The sequence below is a fragment of the Anomaloglossus baeobatrachus genome, chromosome 1, assembly GCF_048569485.1.
Source record: "Anomaloglossus baeobatrachus isolate aAnoBae1 chromosome 1, aAnoBae1.hap1, whole genome shotgun sequence".
NCBI classification, from domain to species: Eukaryota; Metazoa; Chordata; class Amphibia; order Anura; family Aromobatidae; genus Anomaloglossus; species Anomaloglossus baeobatrachus.
The window spans coordinates 950,544,630-950,567,146 of record NC_134353.1 but is presented as its reverse complement, the minus strand read 5'-3'; the positions used below and the strand labels follow the sequence as shown (position 1 = coordinate 950,567,146).

Below are 22,517 nucleotides of genomic sequence, written 5' to 3'. Positions count from 1 at the left end.
CCTCAAGCTCAACAGCGGACCCGGGGTTGGGGCCATCACTTCTTGTTCCTGCGTCAGGCGGGTTGCCGCCAGCTGCCGCAGCCCCCTGGCCTCCAGCATCCAGCCCTTCAGGCACGTCTGCAGTAGCACGGAGCAACAGATCAGGCGAGCTCACACTGAGGCGCCCCATGAGTAACGGCAAGGGTGATGCGTAGGCCGAGACTAGGCCGGGCCCCTCAGCCGCAGCGGCCGGTCCTGGTAGGACATAGGGACGTGGGTCACCAGTCGGTTCTGCTACATCTATTCCCCTCCCGTACATTGGGACAGTTGCAACCAGCATCTCCACCTCGCTGGTCCACTGCTCCACCATCCTGAAGATCTGCTCCTGCTGGCGTTGGTGGAATTGAATCACTCGAGCTTTCAGCCATGCCACAGTCCCGGGCTCGGGGTCTGGCACAATCACTGCCGGAGCCCCCAACACATCTTCATCAAGGGGGCTCGGCTCCGGGGGCTTCTGGGGAAGTAGTTCAGGGTCGCCCCGGTCGTCTACAGCCGATCGGTCCGCTTGGGCAGACGGGCAGGGTACCGCTACCGGTTGGGCAGGTAGCGGGCCTAGTGGCGGGGCGGCAGCAACTAACGCGGGTAGCGGGGGAGGTAGCAGGGTGAGCGGGTATAAGCCGGGCCCCTCAGCCGCGATGGCCGATCCTTACGGAATACAGGGTCGTGGGTCTCTTACCCGTTCCTCCAGATCTTCCGCCACATCGCATCTCCACATAGCAGCCACCACGTCCGCCATGTCGGCCTCCCACTCATCCAGGAGGAGTTGCATCCGGGCCTGCAGACGATGACTCAGCGGGGTAGTCCGGCTCTCTATCCACGCCGCTGTGCCAGGCGCGGGGGTCTCGCTGTTGTTGGCTGGAGCGGACATCTCAATGGTCGTGCTTCCAGGAACAGGGTGACTGCAGAGTCCTGGCGTCCCTGCTTTTATAGCTGCGTTCACATGCAGCCAGCCGCCATCGCGTCCCCCTTAGCTTCTCTTCAGCCACTCCCCTTTTGGGGCGGGGTTTTGGCCTTCGCGCCTCTACTGCTCGAGAAGACGCTCGAGCGGGGACTTTTCGCGCCAAAGATGGCAGCTTCTGAAATTTTTCAGCCGGATACCTCCGGCGGTAACAAGGCGCACCTCTACCAAACGGCAGAGCGGTAAGATCCTGTTCGTGACGCCAAGTTGTCGCGGGCGGGGAGGAGGGTGTCAGCACTGCGCTCACCCCTCTGCTCGGGTCCGGCGGCTGCTGCTCAGTGGTGGCTCGAGCGGTGAGCCGGATCCCGGGGGTTCTCGAGCGGCGCTCCTCGCCCGTGAGTGAAAGGGGATTTGGGTGTTGGGATATTGTCCGTGACGCCACCCACGGTTGTGGTGATTTCACCACCGCTGCTTTGTATGGGGATCCCGGGAATGATGATGTATAGCAGCGAGTTATTGTGTTGCCCCTCCGTGGGTAGGGGTTGGTGATCCCGGGGCCCGGTGATGGGGTTAGATGCAGGGCCTGGTGGGCGCAGGGACGCGGGGGCAGCGCTGTGCCTTGCGGCACGGAGGTACTCACTCAGCCAGTAACCACGACACAGTTCTCGGTAAACAAACGGCTGGTTGGACGGGTCCCTCGGACGGTTCACGGTGCTGCGGTTCCCTGCAGTTGGCGGTGATGGTCACTCTTCCCTGCACCTATGTTACGTCTATTGGTAGCGATGGGTTCCCACCGGTTACCCGCTCCCCGACTACAATCTGGGCCGGAGGAGCTCCACACTTTGCCCGCAGGCGCTGGCCCTGGGGAAACTGGTGCCCTGGCGGTGGCGGTGTCTCCCCTGTAATGGTTGAGCTGTTGCCTTCAATCGGGACTTGGTTGTTGGGGGATCTACGTCCCCTTCACTGACGGATTCGGCAAATTATGGCGACTCCCAGCCTTGCCGGGGTCCGAGAGGCCCCTGCCCTGGTGCTGACTGTATTTTGCACGCTGCTCCAGACCGCCGGGTCACCACCCGTCCGCGGTCCTTTCTGGAACTCCCGAACAGTCACCCCTCCAGACAGTCACCGTCGTCTGCTGACCTTGTTGACACTGTCCTGCACTTAGCTGGACCAACTTCAGGCTTTCTGTCACCTTTCACCTTCCTTCAGCTTCTCTTACTCCTCCTTTACCACTTCACTTCCTTAACTCATCTTAGCTGTTTACTCAAGCTCTCCCTGAGCTGACTCCTCACACAAGCCGTGCCTGGGCTACTCTGCCTGGTTCTTCCCGCCTCCAGAGCTGCGAACTCCTCGGTGGGCGGAGCCAACCGCCTGGCCCACCCCCTGGTGTGAACATCAGCCTCTGGAGGAAGGCAACAAGGATTTTGGTAGCTTTGATGTGCCTAACTGGGGTGTAGGGTGTGGTGGTGTAATGACCTGTGACCCCTGGCTTGCCCAGGGCGTCACAGTACCATATATTTTTTTTTTACACTCCTTTGGATCACTGATTTTGAACATTTTTCACTTGTTTATTATAATAAATGTGCACATTCTTTGTTTAAATATATATTAAAAAAAAATGTGATGGTGAAAAAAAGTCATGCCTTATTTTTTTTTTTTTTTTACATTTTATCCCTTTCTTGTAACTAATAGTGTTACAATTATCACTATATAGAAATTTTGGCCAACATCTTTTAGTAATGTTCCCCATCTTGTTGTAATGTGCCCATCCTGTAGTAATGTGTCCAGCCTTCTCCCCCATCTTATAGTAATGTTCCCCATCTTTGTCCCCTTGTAGTAATCTCCCTATCCTGTACTACTGTCCCCATCATATAGTTGTCCCATTCTATAATAATGTGCCCATCCTACAGTAACGTCCCTATCCTATAGTAATGTGCCCAGCCTTATCACTATCCTATAGTAAAGTTTCTCATCCTTGTTCCCTTGTAGTAATGTCCCTATCCTGTAGTACTGTGCCCATCCTATAGTAATGTCCCCATCCAATAGTATTATGCCCATCTTTGTAATGTCCCCATCCAATAGTATTATGCCCATCCTTGTAATGTCCCCATCCTTTAGTAATGTGCCCACCTTGTCCCTATTCTATAGACATGTGCCCACCTTGTCCCCATCCTGTAGTCATGTGCCCACCTTGTCCCTATTCTATAGACATGTGCCCACCTTGTCCCCATCCTGTAGTCATGTGCCCACCTTGTCCCTATTCTATAGACATGTGCCCACCTTGTCCCCATCCTATAGACATGTGCCCACCTTGTCCCTATTCTATAGACATGTGCCCACCTTGTCCCTATTCTATAGTCATGTGCCCACCTTGTCCCTATTCTATAGACATGTGCCCACCTTGTCCCCATCCTATAGTCATGTGCCCACCTTGTCCCTATTCTATAGACATGTGCCCACCTTGTCCCTATTCTATAGTCATGTGCCCACCTTGTCCCCATCCTATAGTCATGTGCCCACCTTGTCCCCATCCTATAGTCATGTGCCCACCTTGTCCCCATCCTATAGTCATGTGCCCACCTTGTCCCCATCCTATAGTCATGTGCCCACCTTGTCCCCATCCTATAGACATGTGCCCACCTTGTCCCCATCCTGTAGTCATGTGCCCACCTTGTCCCCATCCTATAGTCATGTGCCCACCTTGTCCCCATCCTATAGTCATGTGCCCACCTTGTCCCCATCCTATAGTCATGTGCCCACCTTGTCCCCATCCTATAGTCATGTGCCCACCTTGTCCCCATCCTATAGTCATGTGCCCACCTTGTCCCCATCCTATAGTCATGTGCCCACCTTGTCCCCATCCTATAGACATGTGCCCACCTTGTCCCCATCCTATAGTCATGTGCCCACCTTGTCCCCATCCTATAGTCATGTGCCCACCTTGTCCCCATCCTATAGTCATGTGCCCACCTTGTCCCCATCCTAGTCATGTGCCCACCTTGTCCCCATCCTATAGTCATGTGCCCACCTTGTCCCCATCCTATAGTCATGTGCCCACCTTGTCCCCATCCTATAGACATGTGCCCACCTTGTCCCCATCCTATAGTCATGTGCCCACCTTGCCCCCATCCTATAGTCATGTGCCCACCTTGTCCCCATCCTATAGTCATGTGCCCACCTTGTCCCCATCCTATAGTCATGTGCCCACCTTGTCCCCATTCTATAGTCATGTGCCCACCTTGTCCCCATCCTATAGTCATGTGCCCACCTTGTCCCCATCCTATAGTCATGTGCCCACCTTGTCCCCATCCTATAGTCATGTGCCCACCTTGTCCCCATCCTATAGACATGTGCCCACCTTGTCCCCATCCTATAGTCATGTGCCCACCTTGTCCCCATCCTATAGTCATGTGCCCACCTTGTCCCGATCCTATAGTCATGTGCCCACCTTGTCCCCATCCTGTAGTAATGTACCCACCTTGTCCCTATTCTATAGCAATGTCCCCATCCTGTAGTAATGGGTGGTGGTGGCGGCGGCGGCTGAAAGTGGGCAGGGGCAGTGGCTATAACTTACCGATCACTCTCAGCTTCCACAGACTCTGGAGTGAAGCTGAGAGGGCGGTCTCTGGCCCCAGATCCACAGTGATTGGAGACATCGGTCACAAGGCCGGTCTCTCCAATCAGAGCTGGGGGCGGGTGAAACTGAGGTCACCCAGCTCCAGCCAATGATCGGTGCTACAGCTGCACTGATCATGGCTGGATTTCAATGTTTCAGCCGTTTTCAATGGCTGAAACATTAGTGGCTGTGATTGGCTGAGCGGCGTTCGTCAGCCAATCACAGCCTCCGTAGGTCCAGGGAGGAGACACCACCCCTCCTGAGGTCCCCTCCCCCCCGAATCTAAGGTATTTGCAATGCAAAGCGATCGCAGCCACCGGGGCTGTGATCTCGCCATGACATACTGGGTACGTCATGGGTCCTTAAGTACCAGGGAGCCATGATATACCCAGTACGCATAGGTCGCTAAGGGGTTAACGTCCAACACACACACACACACACACACACACACACACAATTCTTCTCACCTGTCCCGCGCTCCCTCGGCTGCCTCATCTCTGCTTCGTGCGGCCCCCAGACCCGTGCCCCTTACTATCGCGGCCGGTGCAGGGGCCGCAGCCCCTGTCAGTGATTTCTGTCAGATGATTGTTTTGCCGGCGCGAGAGCGCAGAGCCTTTGACTCAGATCAGCGCCGGCAAAACATTCATCTAAGTGCAGACAGTGGCTGCGGCCCCTGCACCGGCCGCGATAGTGACAGGGTCCCAAGCCTGGGGGCCACAGGAAGCAGCCTGACGGGCCGCATGCGGCCCGCGGGCCGCGTGTTTGAGACCCCTGATCTATTTGCAGCGTTCCTCCACAACCAGGGTGTAAGGAGGTCAGGTAAGGCTACATGCATACGCTGCAGTTTTTCTGCAACCAAAACTGCAGCCAAACTGCAAACAAAACAGCACCTTGTCAGAGAGAACAAAAAGCAGCACCAAATGTGCACTACAGCACTAAACATTCCAAACTGTACTTATTTTAAAAATTTTGAGATTTTTGGCAAAAAATTGCAATTTCTTGAGCTGCTTCGCCACGTCACGGCAAATCTCATTTGAAGCAGTCCTACACTAAAATATTTTTATAAAATGTGCCATACGGCCTCACATATGAATAGTAGAACTGCTCTTAGCAGCACTCACCTGGTCTATTTCAATCCCGTACCCATGGCTTTTTACTTCATGCAGCATTTGCTTGGACCTGTCCCGCCCACAGCCATGACTCAGTCATGGGTACGGGATTGAAATAGACCAGGTGAGTGCTGCTAAGAGCAGTTCTACTATTCATATGTGAGGCCGTATGGCACATTTTATAAAAATATTTTAGTGTAGGACTGCTTCAAATGAGATTTGCCGTGACGTGGCGAAGCAGCTCAAGAAATTGCAATTTTTTGCCAAAAATCTCAAAAATTTTTTAAAATAAGTACAGTTTGGAATGTTTAGTGCTGTAGTGCACATTTGGTGCTGCTTTTTGTTTTTTCTACCTTGTCAGAGAGAGCCTGAAAATGTAAAAATAAACGCTTGCAATGTAGGTGCGTTTTGGGTGCGTTTTTGGTGCGTTTTTGATATCATGCATTTTTTATGTGTTTTTGTGACAAATGTTGATAAAAACGCTAGAAGAATGAACATGCTGCATCTTTTGTCACAAACTTGTGACAAAAAAACGCTGACAAATAAACTGCAATGTGCGCATAGAAAATCTGACTTCTCGTAGACTTTGCTGGTAAGTCAAATGTCAGAAAGTTCTGACAACAAAATTGTACCAAAAAAACGCGACAAAAGGCGCAGCGTGCGCATGTAGCCGAAGTCCACCTGAACCGGCGATTTGATCAGGAGCAGAGGCATAGCAGGTTTGACCCACGGTCAACAGCAGACATGGCCGCTGTCACCCGTGGTAGGAGTGCCGGAGCCCAAGCAGCCTCCCGGAGGTCCAACAGCTTTCCACCTTCCGACCAAATGGCAGCCGAGTCAGATGGAGGCCAGGAGACAGATCCAAGCAAACTGACAGAAGACTTGTCCATTCTGATCATGTCTAGTCAAGGGTTTCAGGCAGTGTTAGAACCGGACGACAGCGTGAAAGCTCTTAAGGAGCAGGCGGCACAGCCTCCCTCAAACTCAGACCACGAGCGGGTGGTCTGGGACCAAGGACGGGTGTACCGGGTCACAGTCCAGCAGGGTTCATCAGAGGCTTGGCCCAGGAACCAGTTGTAGCCTATCCATTCCAGAGGGAGTTGTTGGAGATTGCACATGAAATTCTCCTGCTCCCCTCCTCCAGCAAGGTCGCCAATTCCCTCACCTGAATAGGCGTCCTGCTGCGGTGGTCCCGTCTCTGTCCCATACTGCAGCTCCAAGGAGCATCTGTACTCCCGACAGGATACAGGCCTCTGCCCACTTTCTTAAAGGTCCAGCGTCCTCCTAACTTGGAAGTGCTTCCCAGGTCAGCTGGGAGGCTGCAGGTATTTAAGACACCTTAGTCCTATTGTAAGGTGCCCAGACAATGAATAAGGCGGGATTTACACGCTGCGACAACGCTAGCAATTGCTAGTGTCGCGGGCGGAGAGGGGAGTTTCTGGGAACGCCGCTCGCCTGGGGGTATCTCTGGCGCTCGGGTCCGGTGCTTCTGCTCCTCGGTGGCTCGAGCACGGGGCCGGACCCGGGGCTCGAGCAGTGCCTCCTCGCCTACGAGTGAAAGGGGAAGGTTTGGTGGTGGGATGTCGGTTGTGACGCCACCCACAGGGTTGTGGTGATGGTGAGCACCACCGCTGCTGATGACGGGGTTCCCGGGAGCGATGGCGGGGAGCAGCTGAGGTGTTGCCCCCCTCCATGGGTAGGGGCGGTTGGTCCCGGGGCCTCGGTTGGGGGAGAGGTTTGGTTGGATGGATGTTGGTGGGTAGGGGCTAGGTGCAGTTGCCGATGCGGGGAGGCAGCGGGGCAGCAATACGGTGCAGCGCTGTGCCGGATGGCACTGGTGTACTCACTCAGGTAGTCAATAACAGAGTCTCTGGTAAACCAAACGGCTGGATGGACGGGGCCCGCAGTCGGCTGCGGTGTCTTCACTCTCCCCGGACGGGTTGATGGTGGCTGTCTTTCCCTGCACCTGTGTGTAAGTGTTTGACCCCTATGGATTCCCACGGGTGGTCCGCTCCCCGGCTTGTACGTGTCGGGAGAGCCCGTTTTGCCCACAGGCGCTGGCCCTTGGATCTCTGGCCGTTGGCGGTGGCTCTTATCCGGACGGGTTGGGCTGTTGCCTTCTGACGGGACTTGGGTGGGAATGAACCCCTAAGTGCCAGACCGCAATCAGAGAATTTGACCGTTACGGCGGCTTCCGAGCCTAGTCGGGGTCTGAGTACCTTGGTGCTTAGCTTCACTCCGCTCCCCGGTTCGGTACCGGTGGGCCACCGCCTGACCCCTGTCCTACGGTTCCGCAGACGTCCACTAACTCCTGCAGACGGCCACCACCGTCTGCCAACCTTGCTGATGGTGCCTGGGACCCACACACACACAGTCTCCACTTCACTCCTCAACTCCTACTTCCACTTCAACTCCAACTAAACTGACTTTCTCCCGCCTCCAGGCCTGTGAACTCCCCGGTGGGTGGGGCCAACCGCCTGGCTCCGCCCCACCTGGTGTGGACATCAGACCCTGGAGGGGGCAACAAGGGTTTTGTTGACAGGTGTTCCCTACCAGGGAAGGGGGTGTGTATGTGTGTGATGTTATACTATGACCCCTGGGGTCCAGGGCGTCACACTAGCGATGTCGAGCGCGATAGCACCTGCCCCCGTCGTACATGCGATATCTGGTGCTTGCTGCCGTAGCGAACATGATTGCTACGGCAGCTTCACACTCACATACCTGGTCAGCGGCGTCGCTGTGACCGCCGAACAATCCCTCCTTCAAGGGGGAGGTGCGTTCGGCGTCACAGCGACGTCATCGTGACGTCACTAAGCGGCTGGCCAATAGAAGCGGAGGGGCGGAGATGAGCGGGACATAACATCCCGCCCACCTCCTTCCTTCCGCTTTGCAGGTGGACGCAGGTAAGGAGATGTTTGTCGTTCCTGCGGTTTCACACACAGCGATGTGTGGTGCTTCAGGAACGACAAATAACATCATATCTGCAGCAGTAACGACATTATGAAAATGAACGACATGACACAGATCAGCAATTTTTTACGCTTTTGCGCTCGTTCATCGTCGCACCTAGGATTTACACATTGCGATGACTCTACCGGCGCCGGATGTGCGTCACTAACGAGGTGACCCCGACGATATATCGGTAGCGATGTCGCAATGTGTAAAGCCCGCCTTAGACTCATTGCTGTAGTCAAGTTCCCTAGCACTGTGCTGCTGTTGTCTTTGTGCTAGTTCTGTTTCTCACAATTGTTTGTATTACAGAGTGCTGCTGCCGTCACTCCCACCAGCTGCTGCTGTATCCATCCGTCAATCCATCCCGGACATATCCATTACACCCGTTGCTGAAGCATCCTCTCCAGCTGCTGCTGCTGTACCCTTCCGTACATCTATCCATCCATCCTGGATGGATCCTCTACACGCACCTCCACAAAGTATCCTCACCAGCTGCTGCTGCTGTATGCATCCATCCAACAAGCTTGTGCATGACAAGATGGTGCAAGCCCAGGCTGAACAGGAGCGTTGGTACAACCAGAATGCTTGTGAGAGGACCTACTAGGTGGGTCAAAAGATGTGGGTACTGGTTCCCATACCACAGGGCAAGCTTCAGGCGGCCTGAGAAGGTCCATACCTCGTGTACCAGCAGCTTAACCCTGTAATGTACCTGGTCATCCTGGACCACGCCCGTGGAAGGCAGAAGGCCTTCCACATGAACATGATGAAGGCACATCATGAGTGGGAGGTTTGTGCCTTCCCCGTGTACCATCTGAAGAAAGAGAAGTGGAGACCCTCCAGGATATGGTTAGGGCGGGTGGATCCATCGAGGATGTGGAGGTTGGCAACCAGCACCTAGAGGGCCAACGGTCCCAGCTGTGGACCAGCCTCGACCACTTCTTGGAGTTGTTCAGCAACCAGCCTGGAAGGAAAGAGTCAGCTGTCCATCACGTAGACACTGGGGATTAACCCCGATACGGCGTTCAGCATTTCGGGTCTCCCTGGAGGTGCAGCAGCACATGCTCCAGGAAATTGACGAGATGCTGAAACTGGGGCATCCAACAGCGCTTGGGCCTCGCTCATAGACCTCCCTTATACAGCAGAAGTTCTCCCTACGCTCGCTCCAGATCAAAAGCACCTAAGATGGTGTCAGTGGGTCTTATATAGATGAAGAGGGGAGCCGTGTGATGGCCAGCCTTGCTTCCTCTCCCTTCTGTGTATGAGTGCAGATGTGACTGTGTCTTTACAACAAAAAGCACACGCAGACTCTGATAAACAAAACAGGAACCTTCTTTATTGCAGATGACTTTCCTTCTCACGCTTCAGGCCCTTAGAACCACTTGTCCTGTGTCCTTCTGTCCTCAGGGGAAAACTCAGCTGACTTGCCCTAGGAAGCTTCCTCTAGCACAGAGGTCTCAAACACGCGTCCTCTGAGGCTGTTTGTTGTGGCCCGAGTGCCCGCAGACCCCGTGATGATTGCATATCTCCCAACCGTCCCGGATACAGTGGGACTATCACGCTTTGCAGAGTTTGTCCCGTTGCCACGGGCGGGAGGTCCGTATCCCGTGGCTCCGCCCACCCACTCTCTCCCCGCCTCGCTGCTTTTCCCTCCTACCATCCTAACACGTGTCTTGTAGTGATGGGCAGTCCGGCTCTTTTTGGTGATCCGGTTCCCATGGCTCCGTTCACCAAAAAGAGCCGGATCTTTCAGCTCGTTCTCGGCTCCTTATTAAATATGTGTTCACCGCAGGTGAACACATATTTAAGATTATAGTGACGCCAAAAAAGCCCCGCCCACCCGCGGCTAAGCTCCGCCCACTTACAAGCGCCCAATGAGATTGCTGAGTAGGCGGAGTTTAGCCGCGGGTGGGCGGGGTTTTGACGGCGAAAAGAGCCGTTTAGATATTTTAGCGGCTCACACTGGTGATCCGGCTCCTATCGTTCACAGCAGGGAGCCGGATCTTTGTGTCGGATCGTTCACGACCGACACATCACTAGTGTCTTGAGCATTACAGAGCAGAGCGCGCTAGTCTCTGTGCTGCTGCTGCTAAGGTAATGAATGTCCCCAGCGCTGATTCCCTCCCCCCTCCCTCCCTCCCCCCTCCGGTCCTGAGCCTGTGCTCCTCCAGCTGTTTCTCTGACTCCCTTGTGTTTGTGTCCTGATCTATCGTGTGTGCAGTGTTTGCCTCTCAATGCTGCAGGCACACACGGTAGATCAGGACATTGGGGAGAAGACAGTGTGTACTTACCACTTGTGTCCTCTCCTGCAGGTGCACAGCACTGGCCGGTAATATGCAAAGATAGAAGCATTGCCAATGCTTCTATCAGCTACCGTCCACATGATCTCCTGCCTGGCAGAGCTGCTGCATCTTAGGCTAAGTTCACACCTCCGGTTTTCCAGAGCCGGCCAATCCGGCTCTAAAACCTATGCAACGGATGCGGCGACAAAACCTGAGCATGCGCAGTGGAAAAAACGCATGCGGCGTCCATAGGCATGCATTGCAAATCGCGCCGCATCGGCTGGATGCGGCGCGATGCAGTTTTTTTTGCTGGACAAAAAAACATGCCAGGCACCGTTCCATCCGGCCGCTGCATCGGCTAAATCTGCCGCATGCGGCAAAAACCGGACCGAACGCAAGCCCATCGGCACAATATGGCACTAATGTAAGTCTATGCAGGAAAAACCGCAACCGACGGCAAAAAAAACGGTTGCGTTTTTCCTGCAGAGCGCCGTATTGTGCCGCATGGCAAAAACCGGATGTGTGAAAGCAGCCTTAGGCGAAGTTCACACATCAGTTTTTTCCAATCAGGCACAATCCGGTTTGTGCCTGATGCAACGGATCCATCTCAGATTGTGAAAAGGCTGCACATCAAACTTAGATAATGGTATAATGCCTCAAGCATATGGAAAAATATTGGAAAATACAATGAAAAATGCTACTTGCTAACTTGAACATGTGAATAATGAATTGCATACCTGCCATGAATATTAGGAAAAAGGAGATATTTAGCAATCGCATTGATCAATGTAACTGAGCCCCAAAACCTCGTCAAGGTATATCTCTATACTGGGGTCCCTAGCTCTGTGACCCTAACTGTGTGTCATCTCATTGCAATTAAAAACTGCTGTGTGTGGAGAGGGGTAACCAAGGACTTTCTTATATAGGAGATGGAAAAAACATGGCCGAAAGGGGCGGAGCTGTGTTCACATTAAAAAAAAATTACATATAACTGAATAGGATAACTGAAGTGAGCACTAATATATAGTATATTATATAGTATGCTATAAGTAGCATTTTTCATTGTATTTTCCAATATTTTTCCATATGCTTGAGGCATTATACTATTATTTAAGTTTGATGTGCAGCCTTATCCTTATATAGTAAGTATTTTTTGGCTTGCACTCATAATATAATATATATATTAGTGCTCACTTCAGTTATCCTATTCAGTCAGATTGTGAAAAAACTGATGCGACGGATCTGTTTTTTTTTGTTTTTTTTGTTATGCTGAGAGAGAGACAGAGACCCCACCATCACTGCACAAATACCGGCACTACCTCACACGCATCATCACCGCACACGCCAGCACTACCCAGCACGCATCATCACCGCACAGGCAGGCATAACTCACACGCATCATCACCGCATACGCCAGCACTACCCAGCACGCATCATCACCGCACAGGCAGGCACTACCTCACACACATCATCACCGCACACGCCAGCACTACCCAGCACGCATCATCACCGCACAGGCAGGCACTACCTCACACACATCATCACCGCACACCCCTGCACTACCGCACGCATTATCACCGCACACGCCGGCACTACCCTGCACGCATCTTCACCGCACACAACCCGGCATTACCTCAGTGACGTCACCGCTGACAGCGCGACTCCCTTCAGTTGCTGCATGGAGCTGATAGAGAGAGGCGGTGTTCTACTGCCGTTCCTGTCAGCTTCATGTAGTAGAACTGAGAGCGTCGCGGGACCTCTGTGGATTACGTCGGACCTGGAGGGGTATTTGCTGATTTTAATAAAATGGTGAAAGAGGGTGTTTTTTTGTCTTTTATTCCAATTAAAGGATTTTTTTGGGTGTATGTGTTTATTTACTTTCACTTACAGGTTAATCATTGGGGGTGTCTCAGACGCCTGCCATGATTAACCCCTTATTACCCCGATTGCAACCGCACCAGGGCAATTCAGGAAGAGCCGGGTAGAGTCCTGGGACTGTCGCATCTAATGGATGCGGCAATTCCGGGTGGCTGCTGGCTGATATTTTTAGGCTGGGGGGCTCCCCATAACGTAGAGCACCCCATCCTGAGAATACCAGCCTTCAGCCGTGTGGCTTTATCTTGGCTGGTATCAATATTGGGGGGGGAACCGCACGCCGTTTTTCTTGTAATTATTTATTTATTTTACTGCACAATATAGACCTGCCCACCGGCGGCTGTGATTGGTTGCAGTGAGACAGCTGTCACTCAGCGTGGGGGCGTGTCTGCCTGCAACTAATCATAGGCGCCGGTGTGCGGGGAAAGCAGGGAATACGAGATTGAATAATGAGCGGCCGGCATTTTCAAATCAGGAGAAGCCGTCGGAGCAGTGTGACAGCCGTGCAGCCCTGCGCCGGTGATCAGTGAGTGGGTGAGAGTGAGTGAATGAGTCAGTGAGTCAGTCAGTGAGTGAGAGAGTTTGAGAGAGAGTGAGTAATTGATTGATTTTCTGACAAGCAATGAATTTATATCACTTCTGGGCATGCTCAGAAGTAAAAACCGGATACGGTACATGCTTCCGGCATTTGAAGCATGACACCGTATCCGGCTCGCATAGACTTTCATTATGCACCATGTCGCACCCGAAGCTAGGCATTTTGTTGCCGCTGGCAAAAAACGTTCCTCTCAGCATCCTGTGCGGCCGCCGGAGTGACGATTTTTGCCGCATCAGGCAAAAAACGGATCAAACGCAAGTACATGCGGCACAATCCGGCGCTAATAAAAGTCTATGAGGAAAAACCACACCCGGCGGCAAAAAAAAACCAGATGCGTTTTTCCCGCAAGGCGCCGGATTGTGCCGCACAGCAAAAACCTGATGTGTGAACATACCCTTAGCTGCACACCCTGTTCAGCTCTCCTCCTAGGTCCTAGCTGGCTGCACACCCTGTTCAGTCCTCCTCCTGGGTCCTAGCTGCCTGCACACCCTGTTCAGCCCTCCTCCTGGGTCCTAGCTGCCTGCACACCCTATGCAGCTCTCCTCCTGGGTCCTAGCTGCCTGCACACCCTGTTCAGCTCTTCTCCTGGGTCCTAGCTGCCTGCACACCCTGTTCAGCCCTCCTCCTGGGTCCTAGCTGCCTGCACACCCTGTTCAGCTCTTCTCCTGGGTCCTAGCTGCCTGCACACCCTGTTCAGCTCTCCTCCTGGGTCCTAGCTGTCTGCACACCCTGTTCAGCTCTCCTCCTGGGTCCTAGCTGCCTGCACACCCTGTTCAGCTCTCCTCCTGGGTCCTAGCTGCCTGCACACCCTGTGCAGCTCTCCTCCTGGGTCCTAGCTGCCTGCACACCCTGTTCAGCTCTTCTCCTGGGTCCTAGCTGCCTGCACACCCTGTTCAGCTCTCCTCCTGGGTCCTCGCTGCCTGCACACCCTGTTCAGCTCTCCTCCTGGGTCCTAGCTGCCTGCACACCCTGTTCAGTTCTCCTCCTGGGTCCTAGCTGCCTGCACACCCTGTTCAGCTCTCCTCCTGGGTCCTAGCTGCCTGCACACCCTGTGCAGCTCTACTTCTGGGTCCTAGCTGCCTGCACACCCTGTGCAGCTCTACTTCTGGGTCCTAGCTGCTTGCACACCCTGTGCAGCTCTACTTCTGGGTCCTAGCTGCCTGCACACCCTGTGCAGCTCTACTTCTGGGTCCTAGCTGCCTGCACACCCTGTGCAGCTCTCCTCCTGGGTCCTAGCTGCCTGCACACCCTGTGCAGCTCTCCTCCTGGGTCCTAGCTGCCTGCACACCCTGTTCAGCTCTCCTCCTTGGTCCTAGCCATCTGCACACCCTGTTCAGCTCTCCTCCTGGGTCCTAGCCGCCTGCACACCCTGTAGTTAACTCCCTGCCTGTTCTGCACATTGCTGATCTGTGGTGGCTCAGAGCGATCACGGACAGCTTCTGCAGTTTCAGTTTGCTGGATGGGTGTAGATAGAGAGTGGATATGGCCGTTTGTAAAATGGGTGTGGTTAGGGGCGTGGCCTAAAATTGCTGCGGCGCGTGCCGCAAACTTTATCCCCTGCCGCTCACTAACTGATTCTACTCCTTCCTCACACATATGTGACGCCCTGGCAAAACCAGGGTGTCACAGAGCCTGCAGAAATCCAGCAAAGTGCAGGCCATTCTCCTCCTTGGTAACCTGATCTCACACCAGTGCAGCAGGACAGACACACCCCCCCAGGGTAAGAGCAAAACAGAGCAGCAGGGGAGGGGCTGGAGCAGAGTGTGTGGGGAGAGGGAGAAGAGTCCGGAGTTGTAGCTCCCGGGCTGCTACAGAAGCGTGCTTCAGAAGGGCCGGGACAGGCTGTCGAGGATGTGGAGGTTGGCAACCAGCACCTAGAGGGCCAACGGTCCCAGCTGTGGACCAGCCTCGACCACTTCTTGGAGTTGTTCAGCAACCAGCCTGGAAGGAAAGAGTCAGCTGTCCATCACGTAGACACTGGGGATTAACCCCGATACGGCGTTCAGCATTTCGGGTCTCCCTGGAGGTGCAGCAGCACATGCTCCAGGAAATTGACGAGATGCTGAAACTGGGGCATCCAACAGCGCTTGGGCCTCGCTCATAGACCTCCCTTATACAGCAGAAGTTCTCCCTACGCTCGCTCCAGATCAAAAGCACCTAAGATGGTGTCAGTGGGTCTTATATAGATGAAGAGGGGAGCCGTGTGATGGCCAGCCTTGCTTCCTCTCCCTTCTGTGTATGAGTGCAGATGTGACTGTGTCTTTACAACAAAAAGCACACGCAGACTCTGATAAACAAAACAGGAACCTTCTTTATTGCAGATGACTTTCCTTCTCACGCTTCAGGCCCTTAGAACCACTTGTCCTGTGTCCTTCTGTCCTCAGGGGAAAACTCAGCTGACTTGCCCTAGGAAGCTTCCTCTAGCACAGAGGTCTCAAACACGCGTCCTCTGAGGCTGTTTGTTGTGGCCCGAGTGCCCGCAGACCCCGTGATGATTGCATATCTCCCAACCGTCCCGGATACAGTGGGACTATCACGCTTTGCAGAGTTTGTCCCGTTGCCACGGGCGGGAGGTCCGTATCCCGTGGCTCCGCCCACCCACTCTCTCCCCGCCTCGCTGCTTTTCCCTCCTACCATCCTAACACGTGTCTTGTAGTGATGGGCAGTCCGGCTCTTTTTGGTGATCCGGTTCCCATGGCTCCGTTCACCAAAAAGAGCCGGATCTTTCAGCTCGTTCTCGGCTCCTTATTAAATATGTGTTCACCGCAGGTGAACACATATTTAAGATTATAGTGACGCCAAAAAAGCCCCGCCCACCCGCGGCTAAGCTCCGCCCACTTACAAGCGCCCAATGAGATTGCTGAGTAGGTGGAGTTTAGCCGCGGGTGGGCGGGGTTTTGACGGCGAAAAGAGCCGTTTAGATATTTTAGCGGCTCACACTGGTGATCCGGCTCCTATCGTTCACAGCAGGGAGCCGGATCTTTGTGTCGGATCGTTCACGACCGACACATCACTAGTGTCTTGAGCATTACAGAGCAGAGCGCGCTAGTCTCTGTGCTGCTGCTGCTAAGGTAATGAATGTCCCCAGCGCTGATTCCCTCCCCCCTCCCTCCCCCCTCCGGTCCTGAGCCTGTGCTCCTCCAGCTGTTTCTCTGACTCCCTTGTGTTTGTGTCCTGATCTATCGTGTGTGCAGTGTTTGCCTCTCAATGCTGCAGGCACACACGGTAGATCAGGACATTGGGGAGAAGACAGTGTGTACTTACCACTTGTGTCCTCTCCTGCAGGTGCACAGCACTGGCCGGTAATATGCAAAGATAGAAGCATTGCCAATGCTTCTATCAGCTACCGTCCACATGATCTCCTGCCTGGCAGAGCTGCTGCATCTTAGGCTAAGTTCACACCTCCGGTTTTCCAGAGCCGGCCAATCCGGCTCTAAAACCTATGCAACGGATGCGGCGACAAAACCTGAGCATGCGCAGTGGAAAAAACGCATGCGGCGTCCATAGGCATGCATTGCAAATCGCGCCGCATCGGCTGGATGCGGCGCGATGCAGTTTTTTTTGCTGGACAAAAAAACATGCCAGGCACCGTTCCATCCGGCCGCTGCATCGGCTAAATCTGCCGCATGCGGCAAAAACCGGACCGAACGCAAGCCCATCGGCACAATATGGCACTAATGTAAGTCTATGTAGGAAAAACCGCAACCGACGGCAAAAAAACGGTTGCGTTTTTCCTGCAGAGCGCCGTATTGTGCCGCATGGCAAAAACCGGATGTGTGAAAGCAGCCTTAGGCGAAGTTCACACATCAGTTTTTTCCAATCAGGCACAATCCGGTTTGTGCCTGATGCAACGGATCCATCTCAGATTGTGAAAAGGCTGCACATCAAACTTAGATAATAGTATAATGCCTCAAGTATATGGAAAAATATTGGAAAATACAATGAAAAATGCTACTTGCTAACTTGAACATGTGAATAATGAATTGCATACCTGCCATGAATATTAGGAAAAAGGAGATATTTAGCAATCGCATTGATCAATGTAACTGAGCCCCAAAACCTCGTCAAGGTATATCTCTATACTGGGGTCCCTAGCTCTGTGACCCTAACTGTGTGTCATCTCATTGCAATTAAAAACTGCTGTGTGTGGAGAGGGGTAACCAAGGACTTTCTTATATAGGAGATGGAAAAAACATGGCCGAAAGGGGCGGAGCTGTGTTCACATTAAAAAAAAATTACATATAACTGAATAGGATAACTGAAGTGAGCACTAATATATAGTATATTATATAGTATGCTATAAGTAGCATTTTTCATTGTATTTTCCAATATTTTTCCATATGCTTGAGGCATTATACTATTATTTAAGTTTGATGTGCAGCCTTATCCTTATATAGTAAGTATTTTTTGGCTTGCACTCATAATATAATATATATATTAGTGCTCACTTCAGTTATCCTATTCAGTCAGATTGTGAAAAAACTGATGCGACGGATCTGTTTTTTTTTGTTTTTTTTGTTATGCTGAGAGAGAGACAGAGACCCCACCATCACTGCACAAATACCGGCACAACCTCACACGCATCATCACCGCACACGCCAGCACTACCCAGCACGCATCATCACCGCACAGGCAGGCATAACTCACACGCATCATCACCGCATACGCCAGCACTACCCAGCACGCATCATCACCGCACAGGCAGGCACTACCTCACACACATCATCACCGCACACGCCAGCACTACCCAGCACGCATCATCACCGCACAGGCAGGCACTACCTCACACACATCATCACCGCACACCCCTGCACTACCGCACGCATTATCACCGCACACGCCGGCACTACCCTGCACGCATCTTCACCGCACACAACCCGGCATTACCTCAGTGACGTCACCGCTGACAGCGCGACTCCCTTCAGTTGCTGCATGGAGCTGATAGAGAGAGGCGGTGTTCTACTGCCGTTCCTGTCAGCTTCATGTAGTAGAACTGAGAGCGTCGCGGGACCTCTGTGGATTACGTCGGACCTGGAGGGGTATTTGCTGATTTTAATAAAATGGTGAAAGAGGGTGTTTTTTTGTCTTTTATTCCAATTAAAGGATTTTTTTGGGTGTATGTGTTTATTTACTTTCACTTACAGGTTAATCATTGGGGGTGTCTCAGACGCCTGCCATGATTAACCCCTTATTACCCCGATTGCAACCGCACCAGGGCAATTCAGGAAGAGCCGGGTAGAGTCCTGGGACTGTCGCATCTAATGGATGCGGCAATTCCGGGCGGCTGCTGGCTGATATTTTTAGGCTGGGGGGCTCCCCATAACGTAGAGCACCCCATCCTGAGAATACCAGCCTTCAGCCGTGTGGCTTTATCTTGGCTGGTATCAATATTGGGGGGGGAACCGCACGCCGTTTTTCTTGTAATTATTTATTTATTTTACTGCACAATATAGACCTGCCCACCGGCGGCTGTGATTGGTTGCAGTGAGACAGCTGTCACTCAGCGTGGGGGCGTGTCTGCCTGCAACTAATCATAGGCGCCGGTGTGCGGGGAAAGCAGGGAATACGAGATTTAATAATGAGCGGCCGGCATTTTCAAATCAGGAGAAGCCGTCGGAGCAGTGTGACAGCCGTGCAGCCCTGCGCCGGTGATCGGTGAGTGGGTGAGAGTGAGTGAATGAGTCAGTGAGTCAGTCAGTGAGTGAGAGAGTTTGAGAGAGAGTGAGTAATTGATTGATTTTCTGACAAGCAATGAATTTATATCACTTCTGGGCATGCTCAGAAGTAAAAACCGGATACGGTACATGCTTCCGGCATTTGAAGCATGACACCGTATCCGGCTCGCATAGACTTTCATTATGCACCATGTCGCACCCGAAGCTAGGCATTTTGTTGCCGCTGGCAAAAAACGTTCCTCTCAGCATCCTGTGCGGCCGCCGGAGTGACGATTTTTGCCGCATCAGGCAAAAAACGGATCAAACGCAAGTACATGCGGCACAATCCGGCGCTAATAAAAGTCTATGAGGAAAAACCACACCCGGCGGCAAAAAAAAACCAGATGCGTTTTTCCCGCAAGGCGCCGGATTGTGCCGCACAGCAAAAACCTGATGTGTGAACATACCCTTAGCTGCACACCCTGTTCAGCTCTCCTCCTAGGTCCTAGCTGGCTGCACACCCTGTTCAGTCCTCCTCCTGGGTCCTAGCTGCCTGCACACCCTGTTCAGTCCTCCTCCTGGGTCCTAGCTGCCTGCACACCCTATGCAGCTCTCCTCCTGGGTCCTAGCTGCCTGCACACCCTGTTCAGCTCTTCTCCTGGGTCCTAGCTGCCTGCACACCCTGTTCAGCCCTCCTCCTGGGTCCTAGCTGCCTGCACACCCTGTTCAGCTCTTCTCCTGGGTCCTAGCTGCCTGCACACCCTGTTCAGCTCTCCTCCTGGGTCCTAGCTGTCTGCACACCCTGTTCAGCTCTCCTCCTGGGTCCTAGCTGCCTGCACACCCTGTTCAGCTCTCCTCCTGGGTCCTAGCTGCCTGCACACCCTGTGCAGCTCTCCTCCTGGGTCCTAGCTGCCTGCACACCCTGTTCAGCTCTTCTCCTGGGTCCTAGCTGCCTGCACACCCTGTTCAGCTCTCCTCCTGGGTCCTCGCTGCCTGCACACCCTGTTCAGCTCTCCTCCTGGGTCCTAGCTGCCTGCACACCCTGTTCAGTTCTCCTCCTGGGTCCTAGCTGCCTGCACACCCTGTTCAGCTCTCCTCCTGGGTCCTAGCTGCCTGCACACCCTGTGCAGCTCTACTTCTGGGTCCTAGCTGCCTGCACACCCTGTGCAGCTCTACTTCTGGGTCCTAGCTGCTTGCACACCCTGTGCAGCTCTACTTCTGGGTCCTAGCTGCCTGCACACCCTGTGCAGCTCTACTTCTGGGTCCTAGCTGCCTGCACACCCTGTGCAGCTCTCCTCCTGGGTCCTAGCTGCCTGCACACCCTGTGCAGCTCTCCTCCTGGGTCCTAGCTGCCTGCACACCCTGTTCAGCTCTCCTCCTTGGTCCTAGCCATCTGCACACCCTGTTCAGCTCTCCTCCTGGGTCCTAGCCGCCTGCACACCCTGTAGTTAACTCCCTGCCTGTTCTGCACATTGCTGATCTGTGGTGGCTCAGAGCGATCACGGACAGCTTCTGCAGTTTCAGTTTGCTGGATGGGTGTAGATAGAGAGTGGATATGGCCGTTTGTAAAATGGGTGTGGTTAGGGGCGTGGCCTAAAATTGCCGCGGCGCGTGCCGCAAACTTTATCCCCTGCCGCTCACTAACTGATTCTACTCCTTCCTCACACATATGTGACGCCCTGGCAAAACCAGGGTGTCACAGAGCCTGCAGAAATCCAGCAAAGTGCAGGCCATTCTCCTCCTTGGTAACCTGATCTCACACCAGTGCAGCAGGACAGACACACCCCCCCAGGGTAAGAGCAAAACAGAGCAGCAGGGGAGGGGCTGGAGCAGAGTGTGTGGGGAGAGGGAGAAGAGTCCGGAGTTGTAGCTCCCGGGCTGCTACAGAAGCGTGCTTCAGAAGGGCCGGGACAGGCTGTTAGTGAGGAAGGGACTTGAGGTGACCGGGGCAGGGTAGTGGCCCGCCGGTATCGAAAGAGATCCCGGATCACTGCAGGGGAGTGGACTCCCCGTTCCCGGCCAAGGAGGAAAGAAAGAGAAAGAGTGGAGAAAGAGGCACCTGACTGCAGGGAAAGAACAGGGGTCTGCTGCACCGTGTGTGGGACTTAAACACCCTCCGTACCGAAGGCTGCGGACTCCGGCAGTTTCTAGTTTACCAGTGACTCTATGTGGTTCAATTGTGAGTACAACAGTGCCATCAGGCACAGCACTGCGCCCTGCAGCACGCTCCCTCCTACTGGGCCCCGGGACACCAGCCCCTACCCACGGAGGGGCCAACACCTCAGCTGCTCCCCGCCATCGCTCCCGGGAACCCCCGTTACCAGCAGCGGTGGTGCCCACCATCACCACAACCCCGTGGGTGGTGTCACAACCGACATCCCACCACCAAACCTCCCACTTTTCACTCGTGGGCGAGGAGGCGCTGCTCGAGCCCTTGGGTCTGGCCCATGCTTGAGCCACTGAGGAGCAGAAACACCGGACCCAAGCGCCAGAGATTCCCCAGGCGAGCAGCGTTCCCCAAAAACCCCTCTCCGCCCGCGACACATACTGTACCCTCTGCTCACTGCTCCCCTCTTTGCTCCGTCTCCAAAACCACCCACTGTCTGCTCAGTCCTGTGTTCCTACTAAATTCTATTAACTATCTAGCTACCTAATCTACTCCATCCTCCACCAACTGCTGCTTGTTCCCTAGTTCCCACTAAAGGCCCCATCACACACAACGAGATCGCTAACGAGATCGTTGCTGAGTCACAGTTTCTGACACAGCAATGATCTCGCCAGCGATCTCGTTATGTGTGACAGCTACCAGCGATCAGGCCCCTGCTGTGAGATTGCAAGTCGTTGCAGAATCGTCCATATCATTTTCTTCAAAGGCGATGTCCTGCTGGGCAGGACGCATCACTGTGTTTGACACTGTGTGACCGGGTCCCAACGTCCGCCCAGATCGTTATACAGGTCGCTATCATTACTGTGTCGTTGGTAACGCCTGACTGTGACATCTCACCAGCGATCTCCCAGCGACTTACCAGCGATCCTTATCAGAACATATCGTTGTTGGGATCGCTGGTAAGTCGTTGTGTGTGAATGGGCCTTAAGTCTATCTATCTGTTATTAGAACTATACCTAATCTTACACCTATATCTGGCCCTGTACTATATCCTTTTCCCGAACACAGCACAAGGGGACCTGTACATATTATACATACCGGTAGTATTTACATTACATAGACATATACTTCTTTCCTATTACACAACCAGCAGTGACTGCCAGGTGGAGCAGAACGGCGCGCCCATTCGGCTCTGCTACCTTATCAATATGAGTTGCCCACCTGAAGCGATCGGCCCAGGGACTCCACTCCACCTCCAGGGACGCCACAGGGTGTCATCTTCTTGTTATCTCTGTCCACAGGTATGTCAGGTTTATTTACATGGGAGTCGTGACGCGACTCACGGTTTGCGGTCAGGGTTATGGGTGACCGCCATTGCAGGTTTAACAAG

At 53.5% G+C, this 22,517-nt stretch overlaps 2 protein-coding genes across 2 annotated transcripts in view; both read left to right on the top strand.

The window, feature by feature from the left end:
• LOC142259334 (uncharacterized) overlaps window positions 1–22,517 on the top strand; it is a 527,893-nt gene that overhangs the window by 101,528 nt on the left and 403,848 nt on the right. The window lies entirely within an intron of this gene.
• LOC142303543 (uncharacterized) overlaps window positions 6,407–22,517 on the top strand; it is a 257,138-nt gene continuing 241,027 nt past the window's right edge. The window contains exon 1 of the mRNA XM_075344991.1: window positions 6,407–6,691. Within this exon, the coding sequence (XP_075201106.1) occupies window positions 6,407–6,691 (285 nt within the window). The remainder of the gene's footprint in view (window positions 6,692–22,517) is intronic.